Source organism: Lottia gigantea (assembly GCF_000327385.1).
Source record: "Lottia gigantea unplaced genomic scaffold LOTGIsca_50, whole genome shotgun sequence".
Lineage (NCBI taxonomy): Eukaryota > Metazoa > Mollusca > Gastropoda > Lottiidae > Lottia > Lottia gigantea.
The window spans coordinates 1,529,104-1,554,172 of record NW_008709716.1 but is presented as its reverse complement, the minus strand read 5'-3'; the positions used below and the strand labels follow the sequence as shown (position 1 = coordinate 1,554,172).

Sequence of the window (25,069 nt, the reverse complement as noted above, 5' to 3'; positions counted from 1 at the left end):
GTTCTCAGTTCCTACTGGTTGGAAGTCAAGAATTTCACACCGGTTGATTATATGTGATCTCCTGAAGGTTTTTTCCCCCAAGTTTTAAATAGGACGCACTCAAAATTTAAATTTGAGAAATTGATCAATGATAGCTTTCGTGATAACTGATAGAACAAAACAAGTCAAAATAAAGAAATAAATGTAATTAGGCTATAATACATGATTTAAGTCAGATATATAAATGTTCTATAAGAGGCATCTTGTTACTCGATTAAATATTATCAGCAATAACTATACACTGTAATAGGATTTTTACATTTATTAATTTCCTATCTTGAAAGAAGTATAAAGTAGTCTATATCTAGATATAGCATTTAAGGTAATATTCGTCTGAATAGCTTTCAATTGGAACTTTGATATACAATGAAATAAAAGTATTTTTCATATTGAATGGTATCATACAACAAATATGTAATAACAGTATAACTTTTTTCGAGGATATCCCTTTGCCTCTTGCATTTAGACTAAATAAGGTTCTGCTAAAGAGTCATGTCATGTGATAATTTATGATGTTTAACATGAAAACATACTGTACAATTACAAATCTGAAATAGAATAAATTTTAATCAGCATGATCAACATATTATTAATTATATGAATGCAATGCCCCAAAATATAATCGTTATATTTTCATTCTACATCTTATGCAAAAAATTTGAGCTTATAATACAGTTGATAGGATACAATAGTATAATATTTTGACTGTTAAAATAAATAGTGTTCAATACATAAAATGTACAAATATTAGAACAGAAACTAAAAAAATGTTGTTACTCAGAGTTTCACAATAGATTTTGATTCATTTTAAAGTGATATATTGTTTTTTAAATAATAACTTTATAATTTGCCAAAAACTAAATTTCAGCAATCTGAATCATTTTTCATAAGGCTTTCTTCTACATCACTTATCATAAAAAAAAATGAAAACCAGTTTACTTACTTATTATATATTACATAAATTGATTAAGTTAAAAATGTTTTAAAAATTCTTCAGCACTGATTCTAGCTCTGGAATTGACAGCCAACTTCATTTCATTTATCTCTTTATCAATTTCCTCCATATATGTTATTAAGAAATCTACCAGTTTATGTTTGTACATTTGTTCTGAGTGGAAATTTGTGATAAGAAAACTTATGTTGTAACCCTGGAACATATTAAACTATAGTTAACAGGACAATCTTAACATCAATACTCAATTTCATTCCCTATTAATTGTCATTCCATCCATATTAATTGTCTTTCCGGTAACAAGGAGAAATTTAACTTTACAATGAAATTGATATAAGATATAGAATACAAATACAAATTACAGATAATGTTTCTGAGTTTTGAAATAAAAAAAATATGTTTTATTTGAAATAACAAAAGGTTTCTATCATACATCAACTGGTTTACGTCGTAAAATGAAAAAGTTTTCAGCTCTCATCATCATAAATCTCATAAATTTATGGCATAAAATTTTCTCTATTTCATCAGCCTATAATTAAAGACAGGTTGCAGAAGTTGAGAAGTAAGCTTTTGTGTGATTAAAGGAGCATAAATTTGAACTGAGACAGTGTACCAAAAAATCAGACGAAAAATCAGGACAATATTGTGCATTGTTACCACAAACTTGTCCAATTTACCTCTTAGCATACCAACCGCTGCTCATTTTAGAAATCTTAAGAGAAAATTGTAGACTGACCCACAGGGGTCACAACAAAATGAAAATGTATATATCTATATATACATATCTATATTTTTGTGAGTAAGAAATTTTCATTCATCATTGTTGCTTTCAGATTTGTGAAAATGATTGTTCTCTGTTTTAAAAATAATAAGAAAACCTTACTTGTTTGATGGCTATACTTATTCGTAATGAATTAATAGACCCTTCTATTAAAACTTTTTCTTTTTCGTTTCTACTAATAATAACAGGCTGTAATAATAACTCTTTACTCGATCTAAAAAATAGGTTTAGATCATCAATACACCCATGAATCAAGTGTCAAATAAGGCAACTTGCTGTAAGTATTTAGACTGTCTTACAGTCATTACTTTTTTTTATATAACTTTTCAACTGATAAATTAATAGAAAATCAACTCTGAAAGACCCACTGATTGTTTTTAATTACACAAAGTCAAGGAATAACTAAATTTGTCTAATACCTTTCCATCATAAGGTTTTCCTCATAAAAGTTGGTAAATGCAGCGGTTTGATTAAATTGTATTTTTGCAAATACAACCAATCAGAACCTTCAATAGAAAGTATGTAACCAATCGTCAGTCATTTCTTTAATAAAGTATCTGATTGGCTGTACATATATTTGCTTCTTACAAGGGAGATGAAAGGGATATTTTAAGCCTGTAGACAGGTGTCGTACAATATTTTAACAAGACAGCCAAATGACATCAAGGTATTAATTGGAATTTAAAAGAGTTTGACTAGGTTGAATAAAACAAACAGATAAAAAAAATTGATTCCATGATAGATCAAATAAATCTTATATGGAATTACAGAAGCGCTAGTTAAATTTCCTAATAAAACAGTAAACAACTTACTTCGTTTCTACTTCTGGTTTATTATGACGTTCTACAACTTGAGAGTCAAAATTTTGAACACACATAGCTGCTGTAACTGTATTGCGTACTGCATTTAAATAGGGTTTTAATGTAGCTGCCTGTAAAATAGAGAATTATTCCATCTAGCAATCTTCTCACCATTACCAGCTGATAATATGGGAATTTATGACAAAACCAGGTGTTTGCTGAGATAGGAGATTCATTCCTTTCATCATGAACTTCATGATCATGCCTTTATCATCAGAGTCAAATTTCATTAATAGGTAGCAAAACTACTCATGAATCTCAAACTTATTGGGGTACACTTTGTGTGACATTCACTACATTTTATGAATGAAGCTTGTACGGGTGCTATTAGTGTATCAGTTCTTCACTTTACGAGATACCTCTTAGAATACACAAAAGATAGTGGACCACAGCCATATACGCCCACCACGGCATGCGGATGATAAAAACGAAACATCCATTTTAAGTTTCATCAAAATCGGTTGAAAACTAAGAGAGTAATAGCATATTCAAGATAACTCTGCTTTTAACGGTCGAAAATAGCTCAATTTCTAACTTCGTATCATGAATATGTATGCAGATACCAAATTTCATTTGATTCCTTCAAACACTTTACTTTTTAGAGTGTTTCCGTGCAATTGATGTTGATAGAAGCACTTACTGTATAGAGGTTAAAGGGCGATAACTCCTCAAAACTGACGTAAGAGGCCTAAATCTTGAAAAAGCCTTAACTTTTATCAGAAGTAAACTTAACTTTCTCAAACCTTTCGATTTAGGTCCAATAACATCCATTTTAAGTTTCATCAAAATCGGTTGAAAACTAAGAGAGTCATAGCATGTTCAAGATTTTGGGGCAAAGGCAATAACTCTGCTTCTAACAGTCGAAAATAGCTCAAATTCGAACTTGATCTTCGTTTTATGAATATGTATACACATTCCATCAAAAAATATAGTTTTTAGAGCATTTACAAGCAAATGCTGACGGGCGGACGGACCGACAGGGGGGGCCAACAATATACGTCCATAAAGAGAGATGTGGGCGTACAAAACTTTAACTACTCAAACTTGGCCAATAAGAGCATATTAATCAGTGGACAAAAATATTTTCATATACAACATAATCCCTTTATAATCCAAAAATCTATTACTTAGTTTTATTGATTTATAAAAAGGTTCTGTTGTATATATAAGAACTTAAAAAATCAAATGAGTCTTACTACTGTCCTACTCTTTTGCACCTAATTTGGCAAATGAAGACAGGCAGCACCACGCAGTGTGCAATGAAGGAAATTTTGCCACGACAGCCACATTAGCCTAATATTTTTTCGATTTCCGCCTGTCTAAGGATCTTTAACATGGACAGTCTGTATCACATGGGGCCTTGGTTAAATATCCCATCCATGCATCTAAATGCAATTGCCATGTCAGTAGTAGGCCTACTGACAGTAGACCAAAACCTCTGCCACTATTCCAGCCTCCGATCTCTTTTTTGAAAGTTCACTTATTTATTTACCTAGATAGCATATAATCCCCCTACACCATTAATTGATCTCTCGTCGGTCATCTTAAAATGTGTGCAAAGCCAAAAGTTGGGGGGTCACAGAGACAGGCGATATTCAATATCTTTTCGGAAATTTTGAAAATCCTACATGAAACATGGCCTATTTTTTTTTATTACTGTCAAAATATCTATCAGAGGCTGGAATAGAGGCAGTGTTTTGGACTATAAATTATAATGACAGTGGTCAGCCCCTCCAATCTGTAGGCTTTATCACTGACGGGAAAACCGATTGAAAAAGCATTATTAACTTTAAGAATCTGCATTTATGCTTCACCATATCATTCTTAAATCTTCATCGAAAATGAATCTAATTTGCTATGAGTCTTGAGTGAGTCAGACTTCCTCTCGTGCAGTAAAGATTTGTAGCCAATGTAGGGTTGTGCCTTTATTTTAATTAAGGAAGAGGAAGTTGGAAATAATGCTTTCAAGAAACGCAAAATACTTTAAAATACAAATCAAAACGTAAGTTCTACTCCCTATAGACTGTTCCTTCATTTCCAGTGTCTAAACCCAAAAAGATAAAAAACAAAACAAATACTATGAAAATTTAGAAATTAAGAGAAAACACCCACCATCTTGTCAAGCTTTACCCGGAAGTGAGTTACGCTTGTGTAACACCACCTACCGGAATAAACTGAAAGTAAAATCTTGACAATCCGTAATACATGTATTATTATAGACATACATGTAATTTTAATAACGGCAATCATTTTCATATGAATTGAAATATCAACTACAAATCACTACTGAGAGTCTTGGTTTGCCTTTGGGTTGATGAAAATGTTAACCACTAGAAAAGTCAAAAAAAAAAAAAAAAAGTCATTTTTTGTAAACATCATATTACAGAGTCAGAGGGGAATTTTCAGTTGTCACTTGAATTTTCTAGAAGGGATGTGCGTCTATTTCAATTGTAAAATCACTGAACCTTATATTTCTATGGACCCGGATACATTCTAAGACAACTGGCATAACCTTGAAATATATTTTGTATATTTATGAAATGAGAGAAAAATTTCCATTTAAAACCCTAAGTAGTTCAAAATATTCCCTGACAAGCAATGAGGATATAATATGCTTCTCTCTCAAGAAAAATGGTATGCATCCCCAATTGTACCCCACTTTATTGGGCCGCGTTATGAATTTCAGCCATGACAGATGCCCCCTATTTGTACCCCGTTTTGAATTTCCAACCATTCAGGGATCTCTTACATGCACAGCCTGTAGTACACAGACCTCGTTTTTTGTCCCATTCGAACAACTAGACGCTTTAGCTGAATGGATTGTCATGATCCAAGGCTGGTTTATTCTCTATTTTCGTTCTGTCAAAACATGGATCCATGTATAACATTAATGTAACAAAATTTCAAAAGTAGACCTGTTTCCACTTTTCTGAAAAATGAAAATGTATTTTTAATATATTTTATTTGCTATTTGTTTCTATATACAATAATGTCTATTACATTACAATGTTTAAACATTCTTACTTACAATACAATATATGATAATAAATACATTAAAATTTTATTAACATTATAATGCCTACTAATTAATATTTATACAAAACATAATTTTTATCTGTTTGAATATTTACATAACATAAGTTTTTAACTAAATTTTATAAAATTAATTCGAAAGAGATAAAACTTAATTTGTAGAGTGCAAGTGCAATATACAAATATAGTGTATGCCCATTAGGATAATTAGGCTTGGACAATGTAAGCATAGTGATAATGTGGTTTAAACATAATTCCTTGTCAGTCTAATGTCAGAGACTTTGATAGGCTTAAAATACTGTTCTATTGGTTAATATGAAACCAGCCACTATATAGCAGTAAATAATGATTCTTCACAAAACTTCAATTGCCAGATTTTACCAGCATATTCATCAAAATCATCTTTACCAAGCAATGCTACCAATTTGGGCTAAAACAAAACAAAATAGGAATTAACATTGAACAGCACATAACGTGAAAGAAACAAAGAGTGGTTTCAAGAAAAAAAAAATGTCAAGAAATGTTTTGCACTTCAAAAAGAAAACTTAATATTTATTAGATTATTGTAGATTAATGGTATTGTATTTTATGTTCAAAACTAAGTACAAACTATGTAAACTCTGCCTTATCATTTAGCAGATTTCTTTATTGATCTCGACAGGTTTCTATGAACTTCCTCTCTCTTAATACTGCAATATAGCTTAAATTTAAAGCTAGTACTAATATGAATACAGGAGAAATGTATCACATAAATATAAAACCTTTTAGACTTACTTCAACTTCATCATCTTCTATGTTATTTAAAATATCATAGGCTCTTTTTAATCTTTCTACACCTACTCCCTTTACACAATCACTGTTAAAAAACAAAATATAATCAATATAATCATAACATCCTATTCGAAGTTTGAAACAAATTTGGTGGCTACATAACATATGATTTTGCTGTTATATTACCGACGGTAATTTACCGTGAGCAATCAAACTTTTATATTCGACATTGATTCTCTCTAATTGACTTGAACTCTCAACATGACAAAATCCTGACCAGGCCAGCTTCTTTGTAAAGAACAACTGGTGTTCAAAGGAACTAGCCTAAATGTAGTGAAATAATCTATGACTATTCAACCTACGTATGTAAAAGTTGTATTCTTTGCATCAATCTGGATGTATCAGCTAAAGTTTCAATACTTGGCATTGAGACAGATTTAGGTATGGTATTATCTAGATAATTATTATCTGATTGTTGTAAGTTGTCACTGTTAGACTTTGGTTCATCAAATATATCTTCTTCAATCTCCTCTATAGGTTTTAATGTTTCTTCTTCTATAGTAGCTTCATCATCAGACTTATCATCACCAACTTTTTCTTGATGTAATGTTGTATTTAATAAACTAATAAAATTATTCATTTCTTTACTTTCTCTGCAATGTAAGTTTATGCATCACTTCAAAATAAAATATATTAACTTTATGAAAACAACCAATAACAATGTCAGTGACATCAAAGAAAACTTACACTTTATACTAAAGATTCTGTAGAAAGTAGAGTTTTATAGACAGTGGTCCATTTATGAGAGAAACATTGAAGTTGATTATCTTTAAGGTGATAAACCGTTCATATTTATATATTGCATCTAGTCCAGAGGGTCATGGTGATACAACTGATGCAGATTAAGTGATAGGCATGCAAGGTGAGAAAATTTCTTAAACAGTTTAATATAACAAACTCTTGGTGAAAATAGGGTCAGAAAGGTTAACAATAGATAGGAATTGTGACTAATGTGGGTACTTAAGTTAAATGTGGATTTTATCATGGCATTTAAGAAATGAAAAGGGATCAGCAAACCTTTTTAGCACAATTTGTGGGTAATTTACACAACATATGAATGTTTTTGCAGTTACACAAGGATTTTGCAAACATAGTGTTTTGTCATACAAACTATAGATAGATAGTTTCAAGCTCAATTCATGAAGAGCATAAAAAACTTTTTTCAATATTTCTTGCAGAACTTAAACAGCAGAAATTTTCTTTATTCTAAATTTGCATCCTTTCAAAAATGCCATCTAAAATAAACAGCTTAGCAAAAGAGAAACACACAGAGAAGTGTTATGAGCATGTGATGTAATATGAATATTAAGTATGTCATGAATATTTAGTAGCCTGCACGTGCATGCTTGGCGTGCGGGACTGTTGTAGCGTCACTTCATGTGTGGCCACCATAATGTGTGGACGTGTTCCACTGGAATAAATATATGAACAATAATGTGTTGTATATGACTTTAACACAGAGAACATTAATTAGGCCCTGTACACAGCAGTTCAAAATTGATCAAAATTATATCTTTTATTATACAAATAATGTTCTGATCATCCCAGCAAATCATATCTTAAAGAATCAATGAAGAATTAGAGATTTTAATGTGGGAGTATAAAAATTGAAGCCTGAGGACAGGTTTTGGGACACAAGGTAAACGAAAATAAAATAATGATCAAATTCTCCCTTATTGGCCATTTAAAAGGCATGCAGGTAGGCCTACAGGGTAAATTTCAGCATCTTCATGCAAGTAACTTTCCATCACCATCAGATTGAAAACAATATAGATTGTGATATACCTATTGGCAGGGTGACAAGCACAAACATCTTGTGATTCAGTATCTATAACATAAGTTTGATATCTACAACAATAAACAGATTCTAGTCAGACTTTTCAGTGAAATATCAGGGAGTCTTAATTCTACACACAAAATACAGTCTTCAGCACAATATTCATTTATATTTTCTCTTTGTTTAACAACATTAAGCCACAGACAACACTGTTTGTAACTGTCAGATCCAATTCAAAATATGAAAAAAGATAGCTTGCCAGACAAGATAACATATGCCCAATGGCAGCTTTAATTTTAAATAAAAATATATTATATATATATTTTTTTGATTTTTCTTATTTTCGATAGGGTTCTTACTTGGGTGATTACAAACACTCACATCAAGTTTCGTCAAAATCTGTCGAGAATCGTGCCTTCTAGAGTGTTTAAGCGCTAGAAATTGAACGCATTTTCAAGAACAAAGGCAATAACTCATACTAAATAATTTTCTGAATTTCAATAGGGTTTATTCTTCAATGATAACGAACACCCACACCAAGTTATGTCAAAATCAGTTAAGAATTGTGCTTTATAGAGTGTTTACGAGCAATTGCGGACAGATGGACGGACATGGGTGAAGACAATGTACGCCCCCAAATTCATGTGGGCCTATAAAAATCTGGCCTTTCCCTCTAAACTAGTATATGATATTAAAGCTGTTTTCTAGATTTTTTTGTGTGTATTGGGCCATTTAAAGGTTCTATTTGCCTCATTCCAATTTTCATTCAGATTATTGAGGTTCCTGTAATTGTATAATTCTTTAACACCACTATTGCATAAGCTGCTAATGAACCTCTAAGATTGCTAAGACATAAAAACCAATAACATCTGAAAAAATTGGAATTGTGCACATTGAAGCTAACAGTGTCCATAATACACATTAAAACAGTTTAAAGAATTTCTTTACAATACCTTTAAGTAGTGTGATAATTAAAAATTGAAAAGTATAAAGGTGATTGTGTAAGAAGAGATAGTAGAATAGATACAGATTTAAAGAAACAGAATATGTGAAATAAATCAATATTTGCTTTCATAAAAATTATCAGGATGTTTTAAGATTGACTTTGTGATTGGAGCAACTAGATTTCAAAGAGTGCAACCAACTGGCAATCTGTTCAAATTGCTAAATCTAGTCTACCTTAGCACACCATTGACATTATCATACTTTGTAAGCAAATTTAAATTTAGTCAGCAATCTGACTAGTTGGAAAATCATTTTGCAATTACAACAACAAAATTTATCTTGATGAATGTGAATCAGCAGTTGACATGAGAAATGTTGATTTTTTATGTTTTAAAGATACAATTTAAAACAAATAAGTGAGAGGTTTGTTGCTAACCTTCTTTTAGCCTGTTCTTTACTATCTTGTTTTGGTTGTAATTCTTCTGATGATGAACTAGTATCATCATTAATAGAGGGCTGTCTGATTGGTTTCTTCATTATAGGATGTATAGCTCTAACTGGTTCAGTCTACAAATATTTCAAATCTTATTATTATACAATCAAATTATAGTTTGAGTTTGTATTGTGATTTGTGATGTTATTAAATCTCATTACATTACTTCTGAATTTTTAGTGCACTGCCAAAGTTTTGAAAATCATCTATTTCCATAATAATTCCAAAAATAAACAAATACCTTGTTGGATTTTGCTACACAAACTACACTTTTGGAATGTTTAAGCTTAAAGGGCATGTATCACCATTTTCAGACTTTCCAAGTTTTTTGGCACTTAGAACTAAGATTCCTTGGTCACTGAGGTGTATGATTTACTTACACTATCAGCTTTCTCTGATCTTGTTATACGTTCTGATCCATGTCTTTCTGGTAATTTTCGCAATCTTATTCTAGCTGAATTTGGATTTTCAGCAGCTGAAGAAAAGCAAAATAAGTGTATTGTGTTTAAGTTACTTACCTTAAAGCTTATATCAGCATATATAAGAAGTGAAGAAAGCTCAACATGTTAAAGTCTATATTCATTTGATCATAAATTTAGATAATGAAAATATACTGACACATTGAGGCTGGGTTTTTCTGTCTCCTTCTTTCTCTAGCTGATAGATTTGGTAAACTCTGAAATAAAGATGATAGAAAGTTTATTATGCAGGCTATAATTGTTTCTCGCTTCATTTTGACCAAAGCACATAAAAAAAAACCATCACATTACCCTTGGAGTTGGTTCAACATCACCATCTTCTTTAGAACTAGATATACTGGATGATCTGGATGAAGAATCACTAGATTTAGCTTTGCTTCTGTTATCTTCTCGTTGTTTAGGTATGTTACCATCTTCCTCTATCTTAATTGGTGGCTTAGGTAAAGGACGGTGTCTAGCAACTGGTTTTGGCTGTAAAATTGTCATTAGAATTTGAATAAAACGAGTCAAATGTTAGTGAACGAATTTTCATAAATGAGTCATCAAAGCCATATTATTTGTACAAGATAAAAGAACACAAGCTTTTATCAAAATACCGGTAGAAAAATTTTATAAAGTGCAATATAACTAGTAGATGCTTACATTATCAAAAATAGTTTTACTAGATTTACTACTACATATAGAATCCACTTCACTTTTATCATCATCTAAACTATCACCTCTATTCTTTATATGATTTCTTAAAAACTTCTTCTTCTTAACATCTTTCTTAGGACAGACTACAGACTACAATAGACAAACAAAAACTACAAATAACAAAACCAGTCTACATGAAATATGAAAGTTCTCCTTTATTAAACATGTACAAGGTACTTTATTTGCTTATTTAGCAATGGCTATATTAAATCAGATAGGGTCTAGAAAATGAACTATACCTGTTGACTATCATCTTCATCTTTTAAAGTAGATTGAGCATCACTGCAATCTCCTGAGTTTCTTAATGATGGTATACTATCTTTAGATGATCTTATATCACTATTACTATCTAAATCTGTATCTGATCTTGATGATTTCCTTGACCTACTGCCTGGTCTCATTTCACTTGATCTTGATTCAACACTTACACTGTCAGGAAAATCTTGACCACCTGGCAATGATTTCTCTACTGGTGTCTTAGATGGTGAGGTCTGATGTGGCGGGGACTTCTTATTTAACTGTGGTGACTGTCTAGATTGTGGTGATATTTGTCTTGAATGCAGTTGTCTTGGTGGTGATCTTGATGGATCTATATGAACTTGTGAGCTATGCACAGGTTCCTGTACAGACTGTCTACTATGCGAAGATGAAGGTCTATGTTGTGATGGTACTACAGGATCAGTGCTTGGTGACAATGAAATGATATTAGGTGATGGGGAGGCATGAGAAGGTGCTGAGGAAACATTTGAAGCAACTGATCGACTGGATGATGCAGAACTTGGTCTACTTCTACTAGCACTAGATGGACGGCGACTGAAATATTACAAAAATTTGTATATATAATTATGTTTCAACTTGTCAAGTACACAAAGAAGACCTACAACCTATGCTGAAACATCAAACACTCTTTAAGTAACTTGCTTCTATAATTTATTGTAATAGGAACATTATATAGCAAATTTACATTTCACATTTCATCAGTTCTTTGGTACACAAAACCATGTTTACACTGACCTTTTTTTTGTATCTTCTAAAAATATGGCAATATTTTTCTTGATATATGGTTCTCGTAATATTTTATTGACACTAGGTCTTTTGTCAGCATCTTGATGTAACATACATCGTATCAAACCTAATAATTCAACACTATACTTCTTCGGCATTAAAGGCATCTGAAAAATAAATATGAAACATATTTCAAATATGTAATACCTTGAATTGCTTGTTGATGATTTTGCAGTGACAATATAAACTAAGCATAAGTATTAAACTAATCTAGATATGAAAAAAAAGTTAGACCTCGCTAGGCAGAAGCTTAAGATTACATTTATTTACTACTTACCTTTCCTTTTAATATTTTGTACACTAAAGCATTCATATCTTTCGCATTAAATGCATGTTTTAATGTAGCCATCTCATAAACACAGCATCCTAATGCCCATACATCAGACTGAAACAAAATTCATATTTAAAAACGTTGTAAATTAAACCTGAAAATAGTTCTAGAATATGCTTTTTATATCTATGTATCTACTTGATCAAACTGAATTTTTTTAAATGGGTTAATTCAAAATTGAGAGTACTAATTATCAATTAAGCAGTTTGACCCAGTTTCAGTGATTTGGAGACATATTTCTCTACTTATATTTTACTCAAATTTGTACAGTAGTTTACTAACAGCACGCAAAAAGCATAACAAACTTATAAAGGTTACGTAACCTATTACAAAAAGTTTTGGCGTTAAAAAAATTAATGGCTAAATTTTTTAAGTTAAAACTTTCATATACGTTATGGGATACATTTATATAGATTTTGGTTTGTCCCTTTTACATGAATAAATGACCAGGGAAAGCAACTACTAAACCTAAAACGAACCTCACATAAAGAATATTTTCAATACTTGCTATACAGACAGATTTATCTGATATTGTGCAAATGATGTGTTCTATCGTTACAAAAGAGTTTTAAAGATTACCTTGTGGTTATATGCCTTATTTGAAAATAATTCTGGACTCATATAATAAGGTGTACCAATTAATGTTGTAGCCATATCATTGGAGCTGTCTAATACTCGAGCAATGCCTAAATCACCTACTTTGATAATCTTACTCTTTGTTAAAAATATATTCTGTGTTTTCAAGTCTCGGTGTAGGATATTTCTTTCATGGAGATACTGAAGGTAAAAAAAAAATATCTGAAACAAACATCTATTTTATAAACAGTACTGTAATACTTAAGGAATGAATGTGGATCTTGTTATCGTTATGGGGAAATAAACGCTGGTTTATCATGTGACAAGACAAATGACCCGGCGAAGCGGGTCATGTACGCCTTGTGGAAATAAACACTGGTTTATCATGTGACAAGACAAATGACCCGGCGAAGCGGGTCATGTACGTCTTGTCACAAGATAAACCAGCGTTTATTTCCCTATAACGATAACAAGATCCACATTCATTCCTTATATTTACATTGGTTTATCTTTTCTGCTAAAATACGCCAAAATGTTCTTTAATTGTAAAAATACCCGAAACCGTTGTTGCTTAATTCACCGATATCTGTCAATCAAGTTCATCTCCCCGCCCCTAACAATATAGTTCTATAAATCAACAGTCTTATTTGGATGATAGAATTATCAAATATTTATTATTCCATTGAAATATTAACAACAATTGTAAATTTAAATAAATTGTAAAATTTGATAGCTAAAAGAACTTGGGTCAATCCTTGTTTTCGTTTTCGATGTATTCATACTCCTTATTGTCACATGACAAACTACAGTTATTGGAAAATAAACGCTGGTTTGTCTAACTGGTTTATTGAGTGAGTGATAGTAGAAATGTAAATATTTGTTGATAAAGCAATTTTCTGTCTCTCCTTCAGGATCGTTTGAGATAAAAACATACAGAGCAAAGTCTGCCAGTTATTCCATACCAAAACTAAAGAATCTTAAACTGGCTACAAATATCATCCATCATCTTTCAGTTGCCATGTTTCTATTATCTATAAAAATGATTACCTGTAAAGCCATAGCTATCTGAATGAACCATTCTACAACTTGCCGTTCTTCTAATGGAACACCCTTCTGTTCCTTTAATTTATTATATAAATCACCACCTTCACAGTACTGCATAGCTATATACAAATATCCATTTCCAGTTTCAAATGAATCTTTATATGACACAATATTAGGATGTTTTAATTTAGATAATAATTTAGCTTCCTGTTCAGCTGATTTTCTTTCCCTCTTTGATGCTCTTGATAGATTCATCTTTTTCAATACATACTACAAACAAATCAAGTCACATGTTTTAAATTCATAAAACTCAATATAAAATAAGGACGATTGTTTTTTTGCACTAAAAAATAGCTTCGGACACAGGGTAATATACATCCTCAACAAGTCAAGACATCATATTGTTTTGTAAAATAGTCAATTGTGACTTTACAAATCTATTGTGCTGTGTATAGACAACTCTTATTTTGATGTTATTTAACTAGGTTATGGACAATAACTCAAAAGAAGATCATTGAAACATCCTATTGTTATATATATAATATCATGGATAGTACAGATCCAAGGAGAGGAACAACCGCAATATACACCCACCCTTGGATATACAAAAGATATCAAGAACAGAAATTGAAATGAAATGAATGGAGTTTGATGTCCTAATATCAGAAACGGAGATTCACTGAGTCAAGAGAATACTTTTTTTTTTCTAGTCTCATGATGATCTTCAAATCTTATTTTGCCTTTCAAATATTAATAAGAAAGATTATACTATCCAGACAATGCTATTGGTGACTAAAGTTGTAGAAAACTATGATGCTTTGACAGAATGAAGATATGAGGCTTTTGATTATGAAACTTATGTCAATGTAAAATTTTATTCAACCAACATTAAAATAGCAAGATGACATTTCTTTTAGAATCTAAAATACGACCAGCAAAATTTAAATTTATAATAAATGTTCAGTACCTGCTTTTTTCTGTCATTCTTGTAAGTGGCCAACCATACTTCTCCATAACTCCCCTTTCCAATAACCTTTAATCTTGTAAAATCTTCTAAACTCATTTTTCTATTTATTAGATTAACATAACATTTCACGGCTGATCAGTCAATCTCATCATCTTCAGAATGATTCTTTACTCTCCATTATCTGTAAAGTAATATACTACTAACAAAAATAGCTTGGCAAAGTGAAAAAGCTCCATGGCAGCTGTTAATGATTCTCACAGTAAAAAAAATGCATAAAATATTATTTCCAATCAAATCAAATTCCCATTCTCAACTTCCAAATAGTTCGATATCTCATCAATCTATACTAATAAGCTTTCCAAATCGGTTTCAAATCTTCCTTTGCAAAACAACCTAATAGATAAAGCCTCAATCTAATAAATAAAATATGATGCTGGTACTCAATATTAATTATTTACAAACTTCGAACCAACATCTTGCAGTACTGTAACAAAATAAACAGTTCAGATTTCAGATTATCATTTCTTATTATGTTGTCTAATGCTACAGGATAGTATATATTATAAACAGTCACCAAGTTAATTTTTTTTATTAGGCCTATTAATAAAGAATTTGAGTGTGTTTATTTCAAAGGCATGTAGTGGTTTCCCCCTTTACAAGTTCCTCCCTAGTGGGTTTTCCGCCAGTGGTTTCTGCCTCTTTTTAATCCTAGTGGTTTCCACCTCCATTTTAAGTGGTTTTCTCCCCTAATTAATTTGTAATAAACTAATTAAAAACATGTTAATCTCTATCAATTATTGTGATGGATTAACATAATATCAGGAAGCCATTGGAATAAATTGCTGTGTTATTCTTAATGAGAGATAGGTAATCTGTTGGTAGTATATCCATAATAGTAACATTTTATCTAACTCTATTCAAATTTGACTTGACTTGACTTTGTGTTCAAATTGCAATATACTTTTAAGACCAAGGCATGCCATGATTTGAGGTGAAAAAAGATGTCATGTGATACGTCGGAAATGTGATACAGGTGTATGAATAGTTATTTATCTTATATACTTTCAATATTATCTGCATTATTAATTTGCAACAAAATTGAATCTTTTCATTAAATTGTTTAATTCATCACGAATCAGAGATTAGGTGGTTGAAAGATAACAAGTTATTCTTCAACAGAAGTCACTGTCACAAGATAAAGTACTTCTTACATAGATAGACCTGTCACAAATTAGAGTGAGGTGAGAGACTATGTGAAGGTACCTTCTTTCATACACCTTAAATAATCTTTTAATCACTTTATTTCAATAATTTAAAGTTATCAACTTTTTTAATTGGGTACCGTAATCATCATCTTTTAATGCTAGTTTTTAAGAATTATAATAGTTATTTTATTAAATAAGTTCATGAATCCATTTAGAATAACAAAACAAACAAAAAACAATTCAGAAAATACATTGGATGGAGAGTTGGTTAAAGTCAAAGGCATTTAAATCATACATAACTCAATCATGAAACGCCTAATGGACATTGCCAAGCCATAATTACATCGGCCTACACTCAATTATACATGGTTCCAATAAAACAAACTGACAAGTTTCATGTTTCTGACAAGTCAAAATCGATTGGACCAACAACGAGTGTCAATTCATGAAAGCCAAATGTATTCAATCTCACGTTTAAAATTGTCCCGGCACTAGTTCAATCCGTGTTTTAAATCCAAATTCTTTGTTTCAATCGGTAAATGGTAACAAAATTCCTGAGCAAAATATTTCGTTGCCACCGATGCTGTCAGCCATGAAAATAAAACATTGCATGTTGGGATAGTTTCAAACCTATTCAATTTCTTTTTGTAGAAAACTCTTCAAGGGAAGTTATTATTGCAACATCATCAATAAGTCAGACTACATATAAATTTTCAAATGATAAGTCCAAGAAAGCAATATAGAAACAACTATATTTTACAAGGATAGCAATTTAGGTTCACAATAGATCCTTTCTACCAGCTGACCCTGGTCCAACTCTCTTGGTATTTATATTTCCCAGATTACCCATATGGCACTTACAGCTGGGTTGACTGGCATTATGAGTGAAAATGACTTATACAAGGTCATTCGACTTTCACACGCTAATGAGATTTAAACCCACAGCCGCCATTTGCTTGAAGTAACGAAGCAAATGACATCATGTAAAGAACCAATGCTCTAACCGACTGTGCTATAGAACCTCACAAATCAACATCTGTTAGCAAAGCTGAATAAGTCCATTAATAGTTTTCTATCCATCTAGGCTTAAGGTCCTACTTGAAAATAAAATAAAACACAGCAAAAATTACTTTTAATTGAAATATAAATACATGTATAACAATGATTTAAACAATAATTGAAAATATATGAGAAAATTTACGGAAGCGTATTAGGGCCATTCATTTTTTTTTTTTTGAATTTTCAAGTTAGTATGTTGAATTTTCAAGTTAGTATGTTGAATTTTCAAGTTAGTAACTCGAATTTTCAAGTTAGTTACTTGAATTTTCAAGTTAGTATCTTGAATTTTCAAGCTAGTATGTTGAATTTTCAAGCTAGTATGTTGAATTTTCAATGTTAGTATGTTGAATTTTCAATGTTAGTATGTTGAATTTTCAAGTTAGTATCTTGAATTTTCAAGTCGGTATCTTGAATTTTCAAGTTGGTATCTTGAATTTAGTAATTTGAAAATTCAACATACTAACTTGAAAATTCAAGTTACTAACTTGAAAATTCAACATACTAACTTGAAAATTCAAGTTACTAATTCAACATACTAACTTGAAAATTCAACATAGTAACTTGAACATACTAACTTGAAAATTCAACATACTAGCTTGAAAATTCAAGTTACTAACTTGAAAATTCAACATACTACCTTGAAAATTCAACATACTAACTTGAAAATTCAACATACTAACTTGAAAATTCAACATACTAACTTGAAAATTCAAAAAAAAAAAATGAATGGCCCTAATACGCTTCCGTAAAAATTACATGTATATGACTAATATTTCTATAAATTATGATACCCTGGTAAAGAAAAACCGTGTTTAAACGTTTATCACATCTATGCAAATACTAGAGTGTGGAAACAGACATACAAAATATTGTTCAAGTATTGGTTTCAAGTGTGGTATACGTCATTAACCTTTAAACAAAATACCTGAATAATGTGCAAACCACTTTTTCAATGAATTCTATTTTCACTTTCTAGCTTGATTTTGAAGCAAAGATAGCCAAAGGCATCTTAAAATTCATTGACTTCCATAGACAACTATTGACTGGACAATGAAAAGCTGAAAATTGTTTGGATACTCCCTTTTAAATTTACTATTAGTCTTTAAATGTTTGATTTAGCCCTGTTTGTTTTTCTTCCCCTGAGAGTCTAAATAAGATAATATAATCTCTTCATCTTCAATAACAAATAGTTACTTCAACAAAAACTTATCCCTAGGCTACAGTTTATCATTGTACCACAGTTTTAGACTTTCACAATGTTCATTAATATTGTCTTGATTAGGATATACCATTTCATTGTTCACTATTTTCAGCTTTAACATACCACACCTCATTTCTTCTACTGAACATTTTAAACGGACTATCATAACCAGCAGTAAACCAATAGGATTGATTTAAAGGTTTATCTTTTAGATCTTTAGCTAATTCTTGACTGTTAGTTAACCAATCATCATCCTTAGCAAAACCACCAAATGTTCTACAATACATAATATAAATCATCAATCAACAAAACACACAGGGCATTAACTTTCGAATCTAGCTTAGATAAAATCAGGTATGCCTACAATTGAACAATGTTTTGGAAATGAAATGAAACGAATGGAGTTTTACGTTCTACTTTTCTGCACCATGTGCGCTAATGAAGACCGGCAACGCCATGAAGGTTCACTAAGGGAAATTTTGCCAGGACAGCCACATTAGCCCGTTCTTTTTCGATTTCCAACTGTCGAGGGATCTTTAACGTGCACAGCCTGTAGAACACAGGGCCTCAGTTTACTGTCCCATCTGAACGACTAGATGCTTTTTCAATGTCAGCCCCTCTCACCTGCATCACTGACAAGGGGAAACCGGATTGAAAAATCTGATAGTATTATCTCAACCTATGCCGGGATTGAACCTTGGACCTTCTGTTTCGGAGATCAAAGGCAATGATAGGCTAAGTCTACTTACTTTCTTAATTGCTACTGGGTTAATACTCAGGTACTAAAGAATTTACATTTCTCCAGAAATTAAACAGAGGTGTACCATGGATGCTTAGAGTGTTGGATGTTATTACTGGTAACATTCTAATTTTAGATATTAAAAATACTTTGACTTAACAACTGCTAGAATGATAAATACAAGCCTGCATTGATGATAAAATTATTTACCTTGCATAAATAGTCTGAGCTGGCCATGAATCAATAAAAACATCTTTATCTGTTGGTTCAGGAGGGTTAGCTGCATTTTCAGGAGGTATAAAGAAGGAAACAGTAAAGGTATTTTCACAATTGGGACCTGCCCCTGGTACTACCTTAGTTGGCACTGGTGATGTCATCTCTATCTTTACACCTGAAAATCATAATACTACTGTCTAGTTTACATCATAACAATAAATTGTAGTTGTAATGTTAGCTTATTTCAATCTAACCCTTTTTCAAGCAGCTAGAATAGACAAAATTTGTTTTACTTACATCAAATCTTTTATACAAATAATTTTATTCTCCTTGAATGTGAGCAACAAAGATAACAATATTAAAGCATCAAATACATTTTAACCAAATTAACATACCTGATTTGTTTGCACCTTGAATATAATTAAATAATCTTCGGAAACCTTTACTGGTAGCTTCCTTTAATACCATACCCTGAATACTTGTACTAACCCATTTAGTTTCAGGATATTGTCTTTCTTCATATGGTGGTGACGGTGCCTTGAATATAATACAAAACATATCATCTATATATACTATTGACAAAACTTTTAAAAAATATTCCAGTTGAATGTAAAAACACATTTTATGAAAAACTGCAACTTCTGGTTGATTTTTATTAAATTATATTACATCACTGGATGTGCATCTAGACACCATTTAAGTCACAATCTAATTAAATTTCAGGTATTTCTAGGGTAGGTGTTATCTTCTTCTATATAAATGACCTCAAATGGTAATAATAGCTAGTTGTGTGAAATTCCAGCTAAGTTACTAGCATCGTGTCCAAACCAAGCCACTATTCATCATACTTCAAAACTGTGGTAATACATGTGAACAAAATAACTAAATATTGTCCAATCAAAATTGGCTCTGCTGTCTTCATAGTCAAATCAGCCAATCAGAACAAATCATTCATTATGACGTTTTGTTTGCGAACGTAAACAAAATAAAACCAGCATGTCATTAAATGTTTTGATTTATATTAACGGTACGGAATTAAGTAAGATTTTCACTAAAGATTTGAAGAAAAGAGAAAGTCAAACCTTTCTTTGGAATATTTGCTTGAATAGAATGTGTTCTTATATGTTCAAACTGGAGGCGGAAAAGCGATTTTGTGTTTTGTTTACATGACCTCATTTCCGACCTACCAATCTGATTGGTCAGATTTAAATAGCACCATTTCCTCGCCCAAAAACTGAAGTGTAGTGGACTTAGTTTAATATGGGTTAATAAGACCATGTCAAAACCTGTATGCGTGATACGATGTGTTGCTAACTAAATATAATACTCACTGAATCCTCAGTCTTATTTAACACAGTATATTCAGGCATATCTAAACCTTTAGAGGTAAATGCTGTTTTAATTGCCGTAAACATTCTGGTAGGTGTAGAATTCTAAAAAAAAGAATGATATTGTTGTATTTGTTTGAATGGTATAAGATAGGTATGTAATGTATATTGACTATGTTTACAATGACTGCAATACACCTGGATAGCTTATAATCAAGATTCTTGCATATTTTTCATGCCAGAAATTGTTAAGTCAGTTATATATCATATTGTTATTGATTTTGTCATAATTCAGCTTTAGATATTTAGTTTCAATTAGAAGCAAAATAAGTAAACTGAATGTTTTTAGCATCAAAATATGATAATTTAAACTGTGAGTGGAAACATATTATTCTCCATAATGTCTTCAGATTTTGAGCGAAAAACCATCAGAAAAAAAAGTGAAATAAATAATATACTAAATATAATATATTAAATATAGCATAAGGTCTACTTACTATTTTACTCCTTACTGTTTTAGAGATCAGAAGTGTTGAAGTTGTTTTACTGGCTACTATATTGTGGAACACTATATCATACATGTAAATGTACTATATTATCTGAAAATTGAATACATTGATTGGTCTTTATATATATCGTGGTTGTGTAACAGATTTTTTCTGTTGCATAAACTAATCAAATATCCACGCCGTACCCACACAAATATTCATGACCTAAATGTCAATGTGGACCAAACAGTTCTATCAGTGTACTGGCCACAACACAAAATAAATATTTATATAACTGATCAATTCTTATGTCAACAAACCAATCATGTCTACTGACCTATAGCCATGTTATATAAATGGGTTTTTCTTTTTATCATTAGATGGACTCAAATATTTCTAAATCATGTTTATTTATTTTTTCTGTGGGTGACTTCACATGCCAGCCATGTCATGTCAATACCCCGGAAACGTCACTGTTTGGCTCATTTCATGTTCACTAATCACAAAATACTCTATTTCATAATTCCTTGGAGGATTTTCCTTCTACATGCATATCAGATAATTTATATCAGATAAAGCTTACTCATTAAATTTCAAAATAATTTTAGAAAAAAACTAAAAAGTCACATTTTTAAGTAGACAAATATGATTGGACAGGAAAATTTGGGAATAAGCATTGTGACAGTCATCAGATAAAACAATAATGTTCTCTTGCGAACAAAGTTAAAAAGACAATCTGTGAAAACAAAAAAACACTGACACTCGTTTTACTAAGCCTGTCCAAATCATCCCTATTTCACTAAGTTAACTGAGATAAGGATGAAGAACAAGGTCTATAGAGTTTACAATTATATGGTTAAAGAAATGATTGAATCTGTTTATCAACACAAATGCATAAGCTTTATCAATCAAAAGCTATCTTTTTTTAAGCAGATATTCTTTAAGTCACACACAAGACTTATTGTCTATGCAAGTTGAAAAGTTTTTTTTTTTCGAATTGGAATATCAGCCTTAAAATAGTACTGATAGTTATGAAAAGAAACACATTTCTCTCTTAGAAATTTCAACCCAAAAAGTCACACATTTTGGCTGAAAATTGTCCTCTGTAAAAACAAATTTTGAAGACATACAATGTGTGCTTTTGTTTATATTTTTATCAAGAAAAGACATTCTAAAACTAACAGTACTATTTTAAGGCTGATATTCCAATTCGTATAAAAATAATGGAAAAAATTCAAAAAACTTTTTACTGTGCTCAAGACATTAGTTAATTACAACCTCAACCGTACTGTCACTGAAAGATAATTATATTCTTACTAACAATACATAACGACTTACAAATTGGATAGGCTTAGGATTTACATAAATTTACATAGCTTATATCGATGACAAAATTTAAAAGGTAAAAAGGTAGGCCGCATAAGTTATAAAACTCTTATATAAAGTATCATCCGGTTATCCAGACATGTCTTTTGATAGAGGTTTGCTTAAGGCCCTACAGAAGTCTGGAGAATCGTCACAAAAACAATAAAGATAAAGGGAAAGTAGAAAGCAAACATGAACCTTTCGACGAAAGTTTCGTCTTTTGTCCAAACGAAACGTCAAAGTCATGCGACTTTAAGCAAAATACAAATAATTTATTTTAATGCTTTTCAGTAAAATGACGTATCTGAAAGCTCACATGTGAAATAGGCGTGTTCGGACGGATAGGGTCTGTTGGACGGATCTTGAAGAAACAATTAGACGTACGTACGGTACACGTGAGGTCATGAACTTTACTAGGAAAGTCTAATGTGAAATGGTGGGGTAAAGCTATATAGTTTCTAATGTTGTAGTTCAATGTATTGTCATCGTAATAGTAGTATTACGATTTTAAGTACCTACAGTTATACACTGTAAACACCTATTATTTTTGTTCCAAAGTAATGTATAGTTTTCAAAGGCAACGTAACCGTTTAATTCTCACCACCCTTGATGGTTATAAGCTCGACCACTTAGAACTATTACATAAATAAACAAGTTCAGTGTTTGTCATCTACTTGTTTGTCAATGGACAGGTATCAACTGCAGTGAAAATGAAGGTGACAATCTACCTATGTATATATCTGGTAAATGTTTGTACAGCATCACTGGCCAGTTTACTCAAGGGTTCTGGAGCCAGTGGAGGTCTTGAAAAAATACTTCGAGACAGTGGACTCAGCAAGTTTCAAGTAGCTCAAAAGTAAGTAGTCTATCTACCAAGCTTAGGTCCTAAGGAGGTCACATTGGGTTTGCTGTAGCAGAATAATAAAGCTTTTAGGAAAATGCATGATTCTATATTCAGTCCTAACTTTTACTACCAAAAAAAGAGTATTCTGTACTGCCCATGGTCCACTGACTATAATTAGTTGGTATGTCTACTGTAAACAATATGTCATCAGGTCTTAACACCACAATAAATCTGCCCAATTAAAGATTCAAAATTTAGTTCTGTTATGTTTGACCAGTATCATATTACATACATACACATCTTTATGACCTCTCTTATAATAACTTTTCTTATTGACCTTCATTCAACTTTTTGTAGTACCATTCCATAAACTCATTGGTTTCTTTTGTATCTTGTTTTAAAATAATCCAATAACTTTTTTTTCAACTGGTGGGGCATCAGCACTTGCAAATTGGCATACGACAGATTTTGAAAATAATATGAGCAAACTGTGAAAAAAAAGGAAAATAACAAAAACCTGGACTCCATTGCAGCCGCTTAATCAGGCTGCGACGTTTGCCAGTATGCGTGTATGTTCCACAATGAGTTGCTGTTTATTTCTAAATGTATTTTACCGTAAATTACTGTAAACAACATTAAATGTTGTTAGCCGTTAAAAACACCCCATACCCATCACCTTCTGGGGGACCCATCGACGATCTATGGATCTTTTTGCAATTTCAGACATGAAAAGCAGCAATTTAGCTCATTTACTTGGGAAACCCTATTTTATACTGATAATTTTATGAACACAGATTTGGACATTTGGATGCATTTCCTTTACGAACATTGTCATAAAAATATTGCCGGGTACTGTCAAATTATCGCAAATCAATCAGAATACACAATTTGAACTTTTAAATTCAGTAAATTGAAATAGTATGCGCTAGAATTATTATTTAGTATAATTTTGAAGGACACCTCTATTTATCTGAATAATTTTTTGTATGGTTTCAGAATGCTAAAACTTGGCAGCTTTCGTAAAAATTGTAAAATTTTATCAAATATAGAAATTGTGTTTCTAAAGTGATCAGATTCATGTGTTAAGATTCCTGATTTATAGGATTCTGATTTCTGAAATTTTATGACCTCCTTCTTTTAAAAGAAACCAAACAGAGTTTTGATCAAGAGAACCAAATTTCAAATTTAAACCAGTGAAGAAAGACCTTGTACTAAATTTAGAACATGAAATCTAATACCAGGGTGCCAAGAACTGGTCAAGTTATAGTACCTTCTTAGTGAGATATTGTCTATTGGGGACAAGGTGCAATATAAATTTGTATCATATCTGTCAAAGAGTAATGAACCATCACATTCCAGTTTTGGCTGTAATGGCCGCCAAGTGGTAGTAAAAGTTAGGACTGTATTAATAGATAATAATTAATATTAAAATTAATAGCAAGATTTGAGATCATTGATGGCCTGTAGCTGTAATTGGGGAGCTAGAAATTTTTCTTCATGACATGAGGTTATATTGTAGATAGATTCTTCATAAAAAGAAAAAAAAACAATGATCTGACTCCTTCATAGACTTACTTTGTTCTACTATAGACTTCAGTCAAATATTAAGGTCAATATAGTAAGAGACTAAGCTTGATTGTTCTTTTGGTTGGCATATAACTTAACATAAAAATTTTAATTTATTCACCATCACATAACATAAATATTTCAATAAACACTAAGTAAATTTGCTCTTTATCCAACTCAAAAAATATA

General features: G+C 31.3%; 5 protein-coding genes across 5 annotated transcripts; all 5 read right to left on the bottom strand.

The window, feature by feature from the left end:
* Window positions 1-167: 167 nt before the first annotated feature.
* Window positions 168-4,761, bottom strand: LOTGIDRAFT_204359 (hypothetical protein). Its single transcript, XM_009062302.1, has 6 exons — window positions 4,745-4,761; window positions 2,585-2,703; window positions 1,875-1,986; window positions 1,425-1,520; window positions 983-1,187; window positions 168-587 (listed from the first exon to the last, which is right to left on the bottom strand). The coding sequence occupies exons 1-5, from the start codon at window positions 4,745-4,747 to the stop codon at window positions 1,011-1,013; spliced, it is 507 nt and encodes a 168-aa protein (XP_009060550.1). The 5' UTR covers window positions 4,748-4,761; the 3' UTR covers window positions 168-587; window positions 983-1,010.
* Window positions 4,762-5,993: 1,232 nt separating this feature from the next.
* On the bottom strand, window positions 5,994-7,076 carry LOTGIDRAFT_165299 (hypothetical protein; the record flags this gene model as incomplete). The annotated part of the gene is made up of 3 exons (XM_009062301.1): window positions 5,994-6,095; window positions 6,440-6,521; window positions 6,799-7,076. The coding sequence occupies 3 exons, from the start codon at window positions 7,074-7,076 to the stop codon at window positions 5,994-5,996; spliced, it is 462 nt and encodes a 153-aa protein (XP_009060549.1).
* Window positions 7,077-7,810: 734 nt separating this feature from the next.
* On the bottom strand, window positions 7,811-11,699 carry LOTGIDRAFT_165298 (hypothetical protein; the record flags this gene model as incomplete). Its single annotated transcript, XM_009062300.1, has 8 exons — window positions 7,811-7,907; window positions 8,282-8,344; window positions 9,655-9,785; window positions 10,092-10,186; window positions 10,330-10,387; window positions 10,482-10,661; window positions 10,833-10,976; window positions 11,126-11,699. Coding segments are annotated over 8 exons (1,342 nt in total), but the record flags the coding sequence as incomplete, so codon positions are not given.
* Window positions 11,700-11,890: 191 nt separating this feature from the next.
* Window positions 11,891-16,656, bottom strand: LOTGIDRAFT_219034 (hypothetical protein; the record flags this gene model as incomplete). The annotated part of the gene is made up of 6 exons (XM_009062299.1): window positions 16,547-16,656; window positions 14,870-15,050; window positions 13,906-14,172; window positions 12,862-13,059; window positions 12,229-12,336; window positions 11,891-12,058 (listed from the first exon to the last, which is right to left on the bottom strand). The coding sequence occupies exons 2-6, from the start codon at window positions 14,963-14,965 to the stop codon at window positions 11,891-11,893; spliced, it is 837 nt and encodes a 278-aa protein (XP_009060547.1). The 5' UTR covers window positions 14,966-15,050; window positions 16,547-16,656.
* Window positions 16,657-18,171: 1,515 nt separating this feature from the next.
* Window positions 18,172-20,722, bottom strand: LOTGIDRAFT_193167 (hypothetical protein). Its single transcript, XM_009062298.1, has 4 exons — window positions 20,621-20,722; window positions 19,685-19,826; window positions 19,284-19,464; window positions 18,172-18,610 (listed from the first exon to the last, which is right to left on the bottom strand). Exons 1-4 carry the CDS (start codon window positions 20,702-20,704, stop codon window positions 18,427-18,429), a joined length of 591 nt encoding a protein of 196 aa, XP_009060546.1. The 5' UTR covers window positions 20,705-20,722; the 3' UTR covers window positions 18,172-18,426.
* Between the last annotated feature and the right edge of the window lie 4,347 nt (window positions 20,723-25,069).